Genomic DNA, 17,228 nt, shown 5'->3' on the forward strand with positions numbered 1-17,228 from the left:
CTGATGTCTCGGACGACTGAAAACCAGCACAATTTGCCAATGACTGCCAATTGTGTCCAGCCTCTTAAGTCAACTTTGTGCAGCTAGTTTTGTTTGTGAGCTAATAATAATATTTGGCCAAATACACTAGTGAATGCCAAAAGTATCAGACGTTTAGAAAACAGAACAGTATTTATTTTATCACTGGATAAATAATGATGTTGGGCTACTTTGCGCTTGTCAGTGTGTCCAATAATCTGTGATCCTTTTTAAAATCTAGAATGGGGTGGGGAGTGCCTACTGAAAAAAACGTTAATGTTAAGCAGCAGTAGTTTGTAAATCAATTTTCTAACTTGATTGCAACCTTTTGCCAAACGTCAAATCCCTTTCTGTGTTTAAAACAATCAACAGATGTTTCTGACAGGCTGAGAATTAATTTGTATTCAACTCCTAGAGAAGGGAGGGTCTTTAACTATTCCCTCACAAGCCACAGCTCCTAAGTATAAAATAGTAACTAGTACTTAGGATCTTAAACTTTGCTGCTACTTCAAAACAGCAGAGCTTCAATTATGTGTTCAAGCACCTCTGTTTTCAAGGCTGGTTAGTCGGTTAACTCATCTGGTTTCGATCCGTTTTATCGAAGTGAATGCTGCACAAGGAATGGCCATATTTAAAGGTGTAATATGTAATACTGACAGCTAGTGTTTAAAATAGTTACTGCAGTACAAATTCAAAATACTGGAGATAGTCGTCCTAGTCCTCCGGTAACGTTAGCAGTTAGCAGGGTTAGCATGGCGGCGTTAGCCAGGACCAGTCGAGATCACTTTACTGGCTGTGTCTCAACTGTTTTTGCAAGTAACCAACTTGGGTTCTCTAGCTATATAATTCAATGTGAGTACATGCATGTTGAAATGACATTAAATGCCCGTCCCTTGTAGCCGTGATAAATTAGCCTAAAGCTAATGCTTAGATACCTGTTCAGGAGGAAATTAGCCAACTCAGCGACCTTTTGGGCTTTAAGCTGTCTCCATCTTTCAAATACATGTCCCAAAATATACCCGGGGTTTGTTACGTCTCTGGTCACGCAACTGTTAGAAATATGCAATTTTTTTTGGTCAGGTAGAATCTATCTCCGTTGATCCTGTTTGTTTGTTTGCTGCTTCCATGGCTGTACTAACGTTACAGCTGTAGCGCGCTGGGTTTATGTTTTTACAGGTATATCTGGCAACCCGGCCTGGCTGTCAAACTGGGCAGTTGATACCAACACACAGGCCAAAACATAAAATTCAGTAATGGAATGGAAATTTTAAAAGGAAAAAATACTGGCATTTGCATTGTGGTCAGAAAAGATAGTATTTCAACTTAGCATGTTTAATATCTGATGACGCATTGGGGTCATTTTTGGAATTAATACAGTAAATATGTATAACATTTGGACCATTAATGCTTCGTTCTCAATTTTAAAGCATCTAAAAGTGATATTTTACGTGGCACAGATGAATATATAACTTGGTCTTCTTGTGCAAGCTACAAGAGTGAATATATCCATAGCTGCTCCCATGGCAAGCTTTCCCCATTTACTGATGTTTTTTAGTTATCATCCAACTCAAGAATAAAATAGAAACTAACCTCAAAAGACACACAGTAAGAGTCTTTTGTATCAACTAATTTCTATCGATCAAATGTTGAGCAAATCACACTGTTAGAAATATGTCAATCTATTTTTTTAACCACTAGTTGCATTATTTATTGTGGCCATTTAGGGAAAGTAGTAAACTTGGTTTACCTGACTTTTCTCCGTGAATTGTGGAATGAAATGGGAAGCCATTACAAAACAATTTATAAAATATACAAGAATCTTTTAGAAATATACATGCCATGAAAGGGGGAATTAGGTTTGTCTGTCCTTAACTAATTTCCTTTATCCATAGTTGTTGTTAATCCTGTTTCACCAAGGCGATATTCATTGCAGCGAAATCCATAATTATTTTTCACTTAATTTGTCTTCCTGTGGTTTGTCTCTTTAATTGATTGTGATTGACAGTGAGATGTCATAATGCAAACACTGAGCATTAGCTTTGTAGTTGAAAGTTTTATTCTGCATAGAGAAACATGGAAACCAGAGCAGCAAAAAGTGGAAATGAGACGCAGATTCTGATATTAACACTGTAATGCAGCTTGTATTACCACCGTAAGTCTTTTTGGACGAGTTATGGAAATCTAATAAACCCATACAATAAAAAATGTGTCCATTGCAGTCCCAGTTAGTGAGAATTATTTATAGCAATATCACTAATTCTACCCACGGCAGTGATTTATGTGCCATTACATCATTACCAACAGCACTCCAGGACAGCACTGATTTCCACAAACGACCGAGCGCTTACCTTAATCTGCAAGGGATCATTAAATGGTGTTTGCCCATCGAGGCACATGGGCCTGATTTATAATACGACAGCCGTATTGTCCAGGTTTTGTTTCAAGCCTTTAACATGCACACCTACTGATGTCTGGATTAACCAGAAAAGGCAAGATTTTTCTCAGAAATAGTTTGTCCTAAACCAACACATTTGATGTTTCCTCCTGCAGGAAAGCTTTCATGATAATCAGTACTTAATATATATATAAATATATATATTAAAAAAAATCCTCTTTCAGTAATCTGTAGATATATCTACTGTACATGATCAGAGCAGAGACTGCTGCTTCACAGCTGCCATGTGATTTTAAAACTCAGAGGAGGAGCACTGAGAGGCAGGAAACTCAGACACAAGAAGACAGCGTTTAATGGAATTTGGGTTGTAGATCAATAAGAGCGTCTGACCATCATATGATATATCATAATAACTTTTAAGGCTAGTGTGTTACAAAAAATATTTATTTACCCTTATATCTATTTTTCTCTTTGTTAAAGTGATGATTCGGAGTAATTTCACCCTAGGGTCCTTTGCACCATGACCTTGAGCCAAACACCCCGCCAGAAGCTTTTTTCACCTGGGTCGAACATTGGGAGAGTTAGTGTAGAGTAGCGTTATCAGCTGAATAGCTTAGCGCAGGGGCTAATGGATGCAGTGATGTATCTCGTAAATGACACCACTAATAATGCCCGAAATGATACCAAATTTCTACACTAGTACAAATAGGTTATGTACTCATAAAACGATGGATTGTAAAGTTTGTAAGTACACCAGAAGTGTATGTAAATAACACTTGCCTGCTGGCTTCTCGTCTCTGCTGCTGCTGCTACCTAACGGGCAGTAAGATGAATGCTTAGGGCCGTCTACAAATTACAACACCGAAAAGAGATGCAAAAAAAATATTTATTAATTTATTGATTAAATAAGGTAATGTCTCCAAACTTACCTCAATTATAACTTGTCTCCTGCTAGTTATACTACAGCAGTTACTTTAAAAAAAAGTTTAATTAATAAATATTTTTGTTGCATCTCTTTTCGGTGTTGTAATTTGTAGACGGCCCTAAGCACTCGTCTTACAGCAGTAACAACAGCAGAGAGCAGAAGCCAGCAGGCAAGTGTTATTTACATACACTTCTGGTGTACTTACAAGCTTTACAATCCATCGTTTTATGAGTACATAACCTATTTGTACTACTGCAGAAGTTTGGTATCATTTCGGGCATTATTAGCGGGGTCATTTACGAGATACATCACTGGATCCATTAGCCCCTGCACTAAGCTATTCAGCTGATAACGCTACTCTACGCTAACTCTCCCAATGTTCGACCCAGCTGAAAAAAGCTTCTGGGGGGTGTTTGGCTCGAGGTCATGGTGCAAAGGACCCTAGGGTGAAATTACTCTGAACCATCACTTTAAGACAACATGGTTCTCTTACTAATTGTGGACATTCAAAGCTTTATTTGAGAGGTTGCACGAGACAAGTAGTTGTCTGTAGTGCACTTTCCGTGTTTATGGTCAAATCAGAGATTTATATGTACCTACCAATAGGCTCATACAAATCTTAAGTGGTTCCTAATATTTCACAGCTCTACTGCAGTTGGTATTTTGTTGTACTAACATAATTCCATTGTGTTGATCTGCAGGTGTTGTTCCATGACGTGGTGGCTCTCACACAGAAGCTGTTCCCTATTGTGGAGGCCATGCAGAAGCACTTCAGCGCTGGCTCTGGGGCTTACTACAGCGACGCCATCTTCTTCCTCTCTGTTGCCATGCATCATATCATGCCTGAAAGTAAGAAGAGCACATCTTGTCACATTTTTTTGTCAGTTAAATAACCACAGATTTAACTTTAGATTTAGAGCTATGGCTGATCAATGATTGTCTGATTAAATCAACTCTGTAGAGTCCAAATATCCCTAATAGGTGTTGATGACTTGCTGTAATTTTAATCACTGATGCATATTTTCTCTATAGATGTAGATAGTTTTAGTTTATTTGCAGAGGTTTTGAGAAATGTGTCTCTGGGATTTCCTTCTAGAAACAATGGCCCATAGTTGACAAGTACATGTTGGGTGTTTTTCAACTGACATATGTACAGACACTATTGATGTAAACAAACTTTAACTGACTCATTAAAAACTTAGATTTGATTGATGTTAAGTATTTTTCTGTGTATTAATCCACTCCATGTCATTCAACATAAATGTGACAGCAGATTGCAATATTGTATTTTTAATACAAGTAATTTGTTTTTGGAGTTACCCTTCAAATTTGAGAACAAGAATTGTTCCTTAAAGTTTCAATATATCGCTTTCTGTGGGGAGGAAATTGTGTGTAGCGGTCAGTTATTAAAATACTTTATTTACCTGTTGGCGTAACAAAGGCCTACGCATTGCCTCTAAGAAAAGCATATTTTTTTAAATAAATACTGTATGTTACTGTATATAGCTTTACAATGAGAATTCTGATTTTATTCTCTGGCAGACCATACTTAAATTTAAATTCACTTTGATTCACTGCTGGTGCACAGCTGGAAAAGGCTGGGCAGGTATCTAACAGACACGTGGGATTCTGCAGAGACCCTGGGGAGTGAGGAAGAAAGGATGTGTTCTGTCATTGCTGCCCACATTAGTGCCCCCTGTGTTGGGTCTGACCGATGGCGATCTCCTCTGTTGTTGTTCACTTTAGTGGATGTGCTGCGTGGGGCATCAGTCCACAAATGACCCAAAACAATGGGCTTCTAAATCAGTAGTTCCCAGAGGCGCACATATGAAGCTGAAGTCTCCGTCTTACAGACAGCAGAGCACCATCCTATTTTAGGTTTTTAAACTTTAACTCAGGGTGCACAGCGGGTACGATGTGAACACTTTAGATCATCACATTTTTGTTCTTTGAAGTTTATTTAAAGTTGTGATTTAAATAGGGGTTGACAAATCATGAACAGTGGATGTAGTGATTTGTTTTTCACTCTGAAGCAAAGAGTTCAGCAGTTCCATGCATTAAACTGTTTTCATAAACACTGCAGTACTGGGAATCACCGTCATCTGCGTGATCTGGAAGCTGAATTTCTTCATTTATTAGCTTTCCACCATAGAACGATGCTGAATGTCCACATTTGAAGGCTGTGGTCAAACTCAGGTTTTCTTTAAGGATTTTTTTTAGCACATCTAAGTATGCTATTTACAATTCTCAGAAGTAATGTAACGATACACTCAACTCACGATTCAATATGATTCACGATTTTAGGTTCAGAATGAAATGATTGAAAAATTTTCCTTTTATTTAGATAAACTGCAAAACAGCAGATGTGTCCTCTTATCAAATATGCAACTGAAATAGTATTTTATCTTAAATAACAAAAAATACATACAACATTAAAGATTACAGAAATGCTTGTTTATTGCTAAGGTCATATAATTACATTTAAATGATTTTATTTAAAATGTTACAACAATAACTCATAAGAACAACTTTTTTCACCAGTCATTTGCTGTTAAATGACCAAAAGGGTGTTTGAGTGTGTGGTTTTCGCTCAGCTGTTGACTCTGAAAAGTAATTTGTGGTGAAGCACAAAGTTGTTTTGACTGGATTTTAAATATACAGTATTGACCATGTGGCATCGGCTGTTTTGTGTGTGAACGTTTTTTTCTCCCTCCGAGCAGTCTCTTGTATGAGCTGGAAGTGTGTGTCTGATGCTGTCTGTTACGACCCAGCTCGCGCTAGGGGAAGCAACATAAAACCATGTGAAATTAGTAAAATAAAGTTATTTTATTTACAAGGAACTTAGATTATAACAAACAAAAACAAAGAGGTAAACTACAAATGAAAATGGGCCTGTGGATGTTAAAAATAGAGCTACTACTACGTTACCTCAAAGGAAACCAAAATGAAAATAAAACCGCCGCCCCTGCTCCTTGTGTGTGTGTGTGTGTGTGTGTGTGTGTGTGTGTGTGTGTGTGTGTGTGTGTGTGTGTGCGACAATCAATAAGCAAAACTGTATCTGGCCCAGTCTCCAGGTAGTTAACAAGTGCCTCAATATTCATTCACAAAAGCCTCAATAACAATTAACATCTATTAGTCTGAACAGAACAACAATAGACACAGTGAAAAGCCGTTCACGTGAGATCCCCCCGACTGACAAACTGGCCAAGTATATAGCAGCCAGTCCAGAGTTGCATCTCCTGGATTTGAGAGCTGGACTCCGTGCTGCGTGGAGGCGGGCGGCTGCTGCCGCTAACTGTGTCTCACGTGTACTTTAAATGCTTATTGATTAACCCCATGTGCCATCCGTCTGCTTTGTGTCCAAGTGGTCACACATTGATTTATATTTAAAGAATCCTTTTTATCTCTAAAGGGCATAATGTGGTTGTCTTAACATTGAAAGAGTGGGGGCGTACTATTTTCCTGAAACTCGTCATTCAGCGAGTCTCACTGCAGACAGAAAATAATTTGTGATTAAAGACAGTGAAACAAATGTGATGTCCATAAATACAAATAGCAGCTGCAAGTGGGAGGACTGGACTTTTAACATCCTTTAACTTGCAAAGTGGGAGACGTGATTTCAGCGAGTTTAATTTGGTTGTCAAAAGAGACGGAAGAAGTAGAAATGTCAGCGTTTGAGGTTCAGTGTTAAGCCAGCTACACAGTCTGAATATAAAAGTGTTTGCACAACAGTAATAGGAAATAAAATGTTTGTGAGGTCTGTATTTTTATTTTTACTAGACCTATTGACATTTTTGTCATTAAAACAATATTTTGTATTAACTGTATTTTTAATAGGATAAGCTAAATAGCTATTAGATATTCCATAACAGCTGTCAATAATATATCACAATCTTTGCTAAAGGAAGACATTTAAATATAAATGTTATATACTATATATGTGACAATGTTAAAAGCAGTAAGTAGACAAATGGCTTTAAAAAGAGGACTCTATTTCCACACCATCTGTCCTTTAGAGGATGACAAATAAAATTGCACAATGGAAACAATAAGGTTCCTAAGAAACACGGTTTTTGTACGTAGAGAACCATGTTCCATCCCCTCTAGAGGTTTCAACATGCTGGGACTTGAGTCTCTCCTACAATCTCTATTTTCCACCTCAGGTAGAAGTGGCACTGCTGATGTGTGAATTGCTTTGCTAAAGTAAAAAAAAAGAAAAAAGATACCTAGAAGTGAGGTAGTAGCTAAACTATTGGTTGTCACACAGGCCTAAAATTACACAGCAGATGGATGTCAAAAATGCTAATTCATTGCAATAGTTTTTAGTTTCTATCTTCATTTGCCCCCTTTGGCAGCCATCGGTTTCACCTCCCAGTGAAATTCCAAGATGAAGCAGCAAAACATACTTTAGTTTAATCACACTTTATTAAACCCTTATGTAGATACCCCTGCTATAATCTGACCTCCCACCTGTGTCTCCAGAGCTGATAACTATTCCCCATGGATTTATTGATATAACATAACATGCCAGGATTGAACATTAGTGCAATGGTGGAGTGGATAGCGCTAGAGCTAAATTTGTATATCCTGACTTCCTCTCACTAGTGGAGAGTCAATGTCCCTACTGATTGACTGACACATGTTGAAAAGCACATGCGCAACATTTTAAATCCTTAGAATTCGCAATGACACCTAATAACATATCGGACAGAAACTCTCTACTTTGATTCAAAGTTTCCATAAACAAGACAAAAAAAAGCTGTGATAAATATGAATTATATCATTTTCATGGTTTAAATTGATTGGACCGGTGTCTTAGTGTAGCTTAGCTAGGTAGTCATACTGTCGCTAGTCTTGTTTTGCCAGACCCTCCTCCAAAGCGCGCTGAAGGAGAATCTGGCTACTACTTCACACAGCATTTGGGGATGGGAGGAAAACGTGCTCTGGTTTAATGGCATTTCTTTAAACCAGTCAGAATCGTCATGGGCGGTGCTAAACTCCGCACAGAGACGCTGCAAAATAGTCGTGCGAGAGAAAACTCAGATTGGACAGATAGTCTAGCTAGCTGTCTCAATTCTTTTTCAATTTACATTCCTAGAGCATTTTCTAACCAGTGCTTGTGACTAGAGGACCCTGTTTACTGCAAACAGCCGTGGACAGTTTATTATTGCAGCAGAAACACATCAATTTTTGCATACATAACGAGGGTGAGAATTAATTTCAAGCAATCCCTTCCTTTGAGAAAGGCAGGGTGTTTCCCAGTGAATGTTGATGAAAGCAGACAACAATGACCCTTACAAACAGGCCATAAGTGCTCACATCAAGACTGATATTAGGGCTTAATGAGGATGACCTACTTTCATCCTGAAAAAAATGTGATGTTGGATAACAGTGTCTCTGTTGTTTTGTTACTGTGGCTGAGTTGAGGTTTACTCTGATCAGACCAGAGCCTCAGGCAAGCTCTTAGCCACCCTAACAACATTATCCCAGCAATACATTTACAACACCCACACACCTGGCCAAGATTTAATTTAACCACCTTTATTTCTACTTATCCATTTTGTTTGTCAATATTCTTTATCCTTATAAGACCTAGAATTGACAACAATACAGTATAGGACAGCTGTGCACCAATCAAAAGTGACCAGCAGCACTACAGAAAGACAATAGTCTGTGTAGGAAGTTTTATTTCACCATAAAAACCTGTTGCTTCTTCTTCACCTTTTAATTCTTGCTGAGAGGAAATTAAGAGAACGAGATGCAAATAAGAGAAATGCACCTTCTGTCAACTTTTCTTTCTCTCTCTCGCTCTCTCTCTTTCTCTCGTCTCCTCAGGCTCATACCCAGCTTTCTATAAACAAAGAACGCTGTCAAGCCTGAAGTGCACATACATTAATTGACAGCTACTGAAGAATCTCTCACAGTTTTCAAGATTATAATTTTTCTGCTTATCATGAAAGGGTTTTGCAATGGACATATGCTGTTTTTAAACAATGGGTTTTATCACTGTGAGCATTAGTACAACTTTTATTACTGTAACGATAAGCATACAAGCCATTTTTTTGCATGTCAGATGTCCCTCTTGTTATGAAGGCAGACAATTTATAACAGAGGTGGCATTATAACCAACTTCTTTCATCACCTCAAAACGAAATGATTATTCAAAATGGAGAATTAGTTAAATGTAATTTTATTTATAAAGAACATAGATTATTACAAACACAAACAAAGAGGCAAACTACATAGGAAAAAGGGCCTGTGGGTTATATATATATATATATATATATTTTTTTTTTTTTTTTTATATATATATAACCAAAAAGAAGTACTACTACTATACCTCAAAGGAAACCAAAATTAAACTAAAACCTCAATATTCAAGATGTGCTTAATCTCACACACAGGCAGCTTTAGTTGGGGTGTAAAAAAAATTATCGCAGTGTAGACATGGTTGCTTTAGTAAATGAGTAGTTACTGTTTTTATGATTACAAACTTTTACACACAACATAATTGGGCATCTATGGGAGACATGCTGCCCATTCATGCTGGTGAGAGGGATGGCTTTAAGGCAGTGGGGAAAACACTAGCTTTATGACGTGATGATAAAGTGCAACATGCGACTTCAGTGTCTTGTAATATATTGTAATCAGCTTTTTATTGGAACCATAATATCCCGTGATCAAACACTGCCCTACTTTAAACTCCACAGGACTTTGTGTTGAGTCATTGATCTAACGTCAAACCCACCACATCACACTGTTGTAACAACTTCAGACTCTTCCTGTTATTCTCCCACTAGTTAAGCCCCGTTAGTACAAACAAACAGCGTTGACCACTCGGAGATTACTGGTACGTGCCCCTCTCTGTTGCCAGAGTACATGAAGGCATTGTGATGGCAACTTCCTTGTTTGGAGAGCACAGAAAACCGGTTGCTGCCGCACTGCTGAGTCTTCTTTTTCCATCACTTGTTTCAACAGATACTAGCACTCAAATATCTTTGTGTTGCATTTCATTGGCTTTGTTGAGGCCAAGGTTGCCATTGTTTTTCCTTGTTGGCCCCTTTTGAATACAGTCCTTGCCCCAATAGAATAAGACTAGCACGGATAATTTGTGTGTTGTTTTCTAATTACTTTAAAGTACCATTGACGTACATCACGAAACTGTTGTAGATAAACCGTACAGAATCAAGATGGGACCTTAGCTTCAAGATTAGTGAAGCATTGAAGATGAAGGTGAAATTCTATTTGCCCTGCCTTGTTTACACATAAACTGAACTAGTAGGTAATTACGTTTATTTTTTAAGTTTAGTCTCTTTATTTTCCTTCTAATAAATATTTCTTGTTTACATACTTGATGGACGATGCAACACATTTCCCCCCTGTAAATATAGTACACAATTTATGCGGTCGTAATTATAATTACCTCACACATAATACACTTGCTGGCTCCTGGATCTCAACAAGGCTTTGAACAGATCTGAAATCATGTTGAATTATACTTTTTAAGTTCTTCAGCACCAGTTGTACCAATACTGCAGTTGTTGTCAAACTAACCTTCACCCAATAAATGTTTACTGCCCTCAAACTAGAGGCTATCATCTTTGACAGTTTATCTAGAGCTGACAAGTGTTTTCATCGGTACAATAATCATGGTGTGCCCCTGGCACACTATTCCTGAGTATTTCCCAATCCTTTCATCACCATGCCTACCGGCAAAACATAGGAAGCTGAAACAATGAACAGTGAGGGTCCGAATATCCTGGATACTGCTGTTACCATTTCATCTGCACACAACTGTGTTCTTTTACTGTGTGTTCGCTCACAACTGGCAAACGTGCACTTTTTTATAGTCAAGCTCAACTTTCTATACATTTCCCCCCCCCCAAATTATAGTCTTTTTCATGCAATTTCCTTTGTTTAGGTCAGCTGTCACATTACAGAACGAAAAGGTCAAAAACACCACAGCAGAGCAACAATTTAATTGTGTTAAGCTTGTGCTTAACTCTCTGCCCCTATTTCCTCTCACTATGTATTCCTGGAAGGACTTTTAAAAGTGATTAGTTAGTCACTGGATTATGTTCTAGTGATCAGAGAAATTCAACCTACATGCACAGTTAACTCAGTACATTTCCTGGGATGATTTAAAAAAAAATCGAGAACTCATTTTTGTCATTTATTTAACTTAAAATAAATGATAATTCATCATTCACTCTCATGGAGCATTCAGAGGTTGCTTGTTCTTTGTCAAACGTTAATCAGTTTAAGCATTTCGAATAATATTGTCTAATCTCCGCTTTTTTACAATTTGATGTTGCCTTATCAATGTGTTATGCTCTTCTTTCAGGTCTGACGCGCATAGTGCAGCTTGACCTGGACCTGAAATACAGGACCAACATCAGGGACCTTTTCCAAGAATTTGACCAGTTTCCTCCAGAAGCAGTAATAGGCATCGCAAGAGAGATGCAGCCAGTCTACAGGTAGGCAGTGTGGCACAACCACAGAAATAGAATGAAAGTAAAACGAACATTGAACTGTTTGCCGGGGTCATTTGATTAGTTCAAGAGAAAATGACGATTGTTAGTTCTAATGGTGACTACGCACTTCAGTCGGGCCGTAAAGTGTGTAACACTCACTATCTTTTAATAAATAGAATTTGATGACTTACCTGTAGAAATTATGGAATCTAGCAATCCTAAATTCCTCTCTAGCATCAAGGCAACGGACATAGTGCACAAAAGACACCTCTCCATGCTTCATACTACTCCGCTGCTTGTTTGTCGCAAAACCTCACCCCAGTGAAGTCATTTTATGTGGACGTTAACGGTCACAAATCTTTGCAATGGCAACGGTACGCATAACGGTACAGCTCTGACCATCTATGCTATCTCTTGTTGTATTGATTTGAAGAGGAATGTCAGTTCTACTCTCATTCTATTTCTATGGAAAATGGTTACATACTAAAAATGAAATGCTTGGTCAGATTCTTAATATCTTTGGACAGATATTTCTTGAAGATGGTCGGGCCCCCTACCCTCGTGAGACTGTCCTGATCTTGCGCGCTGTGATTGGTTGATTTGGCCTGTCTATCACCAACATAGGTGGTGATAGACAGATGGTTTATCCAATCACCTAACCAGTATTTTCACCACTTCCCAAAATTTCTCCAACGTAAAGTTCCCAGATGGATATGCCGAGCAAATTTGAAGCAATCCATCTGGCGGAGTCAGGTTCCAGGCCCACAGCAGCCAGACTGAAACGTACACTGATTACAGTGTTGTCTTCTTGTTTTGGTCACTCAGTGTATCTTCCCTATGAGCTGGTCCGTGCCTTATTTTGCTTAAAAATGTTGTAAAGGTCATCAAAGATTTATTTTGCAATGCTGATATGCTATATTTATGCATGGCATTAGTGAGAGAAGCCACATTACTTATATCTCTTTCCCACTAATGGTTTAAAAGCCACCATACTAATCTCACCCACGCTTGTTGACCCCAGATGGATTTTAGTTGCACATGTTATTTTCTCTCACAGTTTCTAAGTGAGAAAGAACATCAGAAGTCTCTCATGCCTGCTCTGATTCACAAGAACCTCAGCAGTGTTATCTATCTGTCATTCCCCAACTACAGGCACAAATCTAAAAGTTGTAATGCAACATTTAACTGAGACAATTAGTGGCCTTTCTAATGATCCATGTCATGGTTGTCAGTCAAGGATTTTCATGATAAATGAAATGCAACCTGAAACATTAAAAATGTGTTTGAATAATGGCAATTTCTAAACTCAAAACTGGAAAAAGAATAGGGATGTAAATGATCAGATCAACCTCAAATACAAAGTCAGGAGGTTGATTCATTACACACGAAACCACATTCCTAAATCTGGATGGTATCATGCTTCAGCTCTGTCCCACTTGAGTGTGCTTTATCATTTCCAGGCTTCATTTACTGAATGTGTGACCGTAAATGTAACTGAGTAGAAGCCCTTTGAACATTGACAGAGCAACATGGCATCATGACTTTGCGTAAACATACACGCCACTTTCCTAAAGCCGAATGGCATGTTATCTGTACGCATTTTGAGCTATCCACATGTATGTCTACGCTGTAGGGCTGTGCTCGAATTGAAGAAATTCTTAGTCGACTAACACTCATTCAATTGTATCGACTAATCGATTAGTTAATTTAATCGACAGATCTGTAAATCTGAGTTTCTCCGCAAAGAGTCATGCAAAAGCACCACTTTAATTCTTGTGTTTACCAGAGATGTGCTCGTACGTTTCTTGGAAATAAGTCATTCAGCATGAAAAAAAGCATAAAACATGACTAGTTGACTAATACCAAAACGACCGATTAGTCAACTAATTGACTAAAAGGGAGCAGCCCTACTACGCTGTATACAGCAGATGTAAACATACCCACCACGTGGCGTCACCACATTGCTTGTTATCGCGAGAACGATAAAAAAAAAAAAAAAAAAAAAGTTGGCTTTAGGAAAAGAACACAGGGAAAGGATTTAGTAACACAAAAACGTGGAAAGAAACAACAAAAACACGCTTAGGAAAACAATAAATGGTTGGGATTAGGAAAGAAACATTGGGGAAAGCTTAAAAAAAATAAAACAAAAAACAGCTGAAAATCGGCACACGCGGGACGTGATCCCGGCTCTCCTGGGTGAATGTCCTGTGTTTTACCCATCTGCCACCCTAACCAACCTCTTTCTGCGGGCCTACGTCCCTTTATACTTCATGAGATCAGTCTGGACAAGAGGTGTCAAGTAACGAAGTACAAATACTTCAAAAAACCTATCCAGATATATCGCGCCATCCGGATAGAGTAAATGTGATTGTGGTTTGATGAGAAGTATAAACGTATACCATTCCAACACCCTATTGGTTTGTACGCGATCCATCGCACCTGCACAGACCCGGTGCTAATACGCCACCGGTGCCTTAACGACCGTTATCTACCGGACCGAATAGTAGCGCTGATTTCGGTGCCTTATTTAGGTGCCACTTAAATGCCTGCACTTCTCTCCGATGCTCCGAAAATGGACGTTAGAGGGAACTGAAACATCGTTGCACAGGATGCTAGTTACACTTGGCAGCAGGTAACGTTAGCCTACCGTTAGCTAGCAGCTGGAGTAAACACAGTTAAAATGCTGACAGCTAAACGGTGTAAAAGTGTGTCTGTATTTCACTGTAGAGGATTCTAACACCAGGCTGTAGCTGCCGTTGTCTGAAAACACAGACTCAACCTGAAATAAGTTATTGTTATAAGTTATTGTTATTACATTTTTAATAAATCATTTAATTTTGACCCTGTGGCCTTAGTAATACACAAGCCATTCATCAACTTTTTATTCTTTAATATTTTTGAACAGACAAATACAATTACAATACAACAAGGGGTGCTCCTTTGTTTTATTTATATATATATATATATATATATATATATATATATATATATATATATATATATATATATATAGAGAGAGAGAGAGAGAGAGAGAGAGAGAGAGAGAGAAATGTAACCTTTTTCAGCCCTTCTGAGTTTGCAGGTATGATTTTAATATAACATTATAGTCATTATGGCCTTTACAAAAATGTTTTTTTCTGGAGGTGGGGTAGCCTAGTGCACTATAGGCCCCTGTAGGGGCTAAGCTTTTGTCCTTAATGGCATTTTCCTCTCCCTTACATTACTTATACTTTTACACTTGAAGTAGTTTTGAAACCAGTACTTTTACACTTTTACTTGAGTAAAAAGCTTGAGTTGATACTTCAACTTTTACAGAAGTCTTTTCAAACCCTAGTATCTATACTTATACTTGAGTAATGAATGTGAATACTTTTGACACCTCTGGTCTAGACAGCGTATGCTGAAGTTCTAATGTGCTGCTTGCACGATGCAACTGTCTGGGCTTTGAATAAAACTTAAAACTCTGCTGTCGTGTTAAAAAAACATTTAGGTGTTGCCCCCCCCCATTCATTATAAGATAATTGTTTCCATTGTACAAAATCAAGCAGCCACAAACCCCTTAGAACCATCCTTGTACCTGGCATCTAGAGTCAGTGCTGCAAGATAGTGATCCATGATGGCAGACATTAAGTCACAGTTGCAAGATGCAATGTTTTCATGAATAAGCCGTTTTTAAGTCCTTTGTGTCGCCTCTTGTTGGGACATGTTTTGTTCTCATCCTGTAATTTAGAAGTGTCCTCTTTGTCTTTGGTAGATCTGTCTGGAGTAAATAAACAATCTGCTCATCCCCAGAACGGACAAACACACTGATAAGATTGAACCCACTTTGACTTTATGTTACAGCGCCTCGTAGTGGCACTGCAGAGCTCAAGACCACCTCCTCTCACCCTGAGCCCTGCACACCAGGCCGCCCTCTGAGACCATTGTTTTTATCCTCCATAAACACAGCTTATACCTTAGCAGTGTGTACACTGGAAGTAGAGATGGTCCGATACCAGTATCGGTATTGGCTCAAATACTGCCTAAAACGCTGGTATTGGTATCGGGAAGTACTGGAGTTTATGCACCGATCCGATACCACGTAATAAAGCCCTAAAGAAAATCTACGTTAAAGTAGTTTTATTTTTGTTCTTTTTCCGTTATAACTGACTGTCAAACTGGAGAATAAAAGAAAGTTCTGTGGCATTCATTGTTTGTATTTGTTCATGTTTCACAAAGAGTTTAACCTGAGCCAGACCGACAACAAAGAAATAATATCACATCCATACAGGGATAGTAGTATACAGTTGTTAAAACATAATAAAATATATGACTCCACTGGTATCGGATCGGTACTCTGTATCGGCCGATACACAAGTTCAGGTATCAGAATCGGTATTGGGAAGCAAAAAATGGTATTGGGCTATCTCTAACTGGAAGGATGTTTGTGGAAGAGTCACAAGTATTGAAGCATTAAACACTTAGTTGGATTCTTAGTCTTTGTCATTACTTTGAGTGTTTCTTTCTTGTGTCAAAACAACTTTAACCACTTATGCAGAAGGTTTCATCCGTTGAGAAGTTTGGCCTATTTTGTTGAATGGGAAAAAAATTAATTCAGTCATTTTAGTTCCTACAGTTGAGATAAACGTGTGCTTGTGTTGGCACACTTAAGTATTTTCATATCAGTCTTGTAAGTTGTTAAGTAAGAAGTTTTGGGAATGGGTAAAGATCTTTCAATACAATTCCTCCTGTTTTACACCTCCTATAAACCAGTTTTTTTTTTTCTCTCATATTGACTTTTGTTCAGAAGCGTCTGATTAAGATAATTAAGATGCACACAAAACACTCAATAATTACACCAGTTGTTATTCATCCAAATTTCATATTTTGTGTGTGTGTGTGTGTGTGTGTGTGTGTGTGTGTGTGTGTGTGTGTGTGTGTGTGTGTGTGTGTGTGTGTGTGTGTGTGTGTGTGTGTGTGTGTGTGTGTGTGTGTGTGTGTGTGTGTGTGTGTGTGTGGGATTCTTGACTTTCAAGCTCTTTGTTCCTCAGCTGATTTTTCCGTCCTTCTCCAAGACAGTAATATAAACATGCCTGCTTCGTTTAGACTACTTCACTGTTTTCCATCCAGCCACACCATCAAAACAGGACGTGTGTGTGTGTGTGTGTGTGTGTGTGAGAGAGCGACTACTGTAAATGAGGCAAGGTCAGGTGGGAGGTTTCATGTAGCAGCTGCTTACTGGGATAAACATACAGCCAGGTGGTTTCCTCCAGGGTTTTAAAGACTGTGTGAGTGAAACAACAAATCACAACATTTGATTTGAGTTGAAATACATATTAGGATGTAAATGTGTGTGTAAGTTTTTAAACAACCGCCACCATATTAATGAAATTCTCAAGGCATTATTTTTTCCTTTTCAGCCAATTGCATGTGATAT

At 38.3% G+C, this 17,228-nt stretch overlaps 1 protein-coding gene across 2 annotated transcripts in view; it reads left to right on the top strand.

Moving 5' to 3' along the window:
* xxylt1 (xyloside xylosyltransferase 1) overlaps positions 1-17,228 on the top strand; it is a 39,240-nt gene that overhangs the window by 6,588 nt on the left and 15,424 nt on the right. For both annotated transcript variants that reach the window (XM_028588123.1, XM_028588124.1), the window contains 2 exons: positions 4,040-4,187; positions 11,683-11,815. In XM_028588123.1, the coding sequence (XP_028443924.1) occupies positions 4,040-4,187; positions 11,683-11,815 (281 nt within the window). The remainder of the gene's footprint in view (positions 1-4,039; positions 4,188-11,682; positions 11,816-17,228) is intronic.

This window comes from Perca flavescens, chromosome 9, assembly GCF_004354835.1.
Source record: "Perca flavescens isolate YP-PL-M2 chromosome 9, PFLA_1.0, whole genome shotgun sequence".
Taxonomy (NCBI): Eukaryota; Metazoa; Chordata; class Actinopteri; order Perciformes; family Percidae; genus Perca; species Perca flavescens.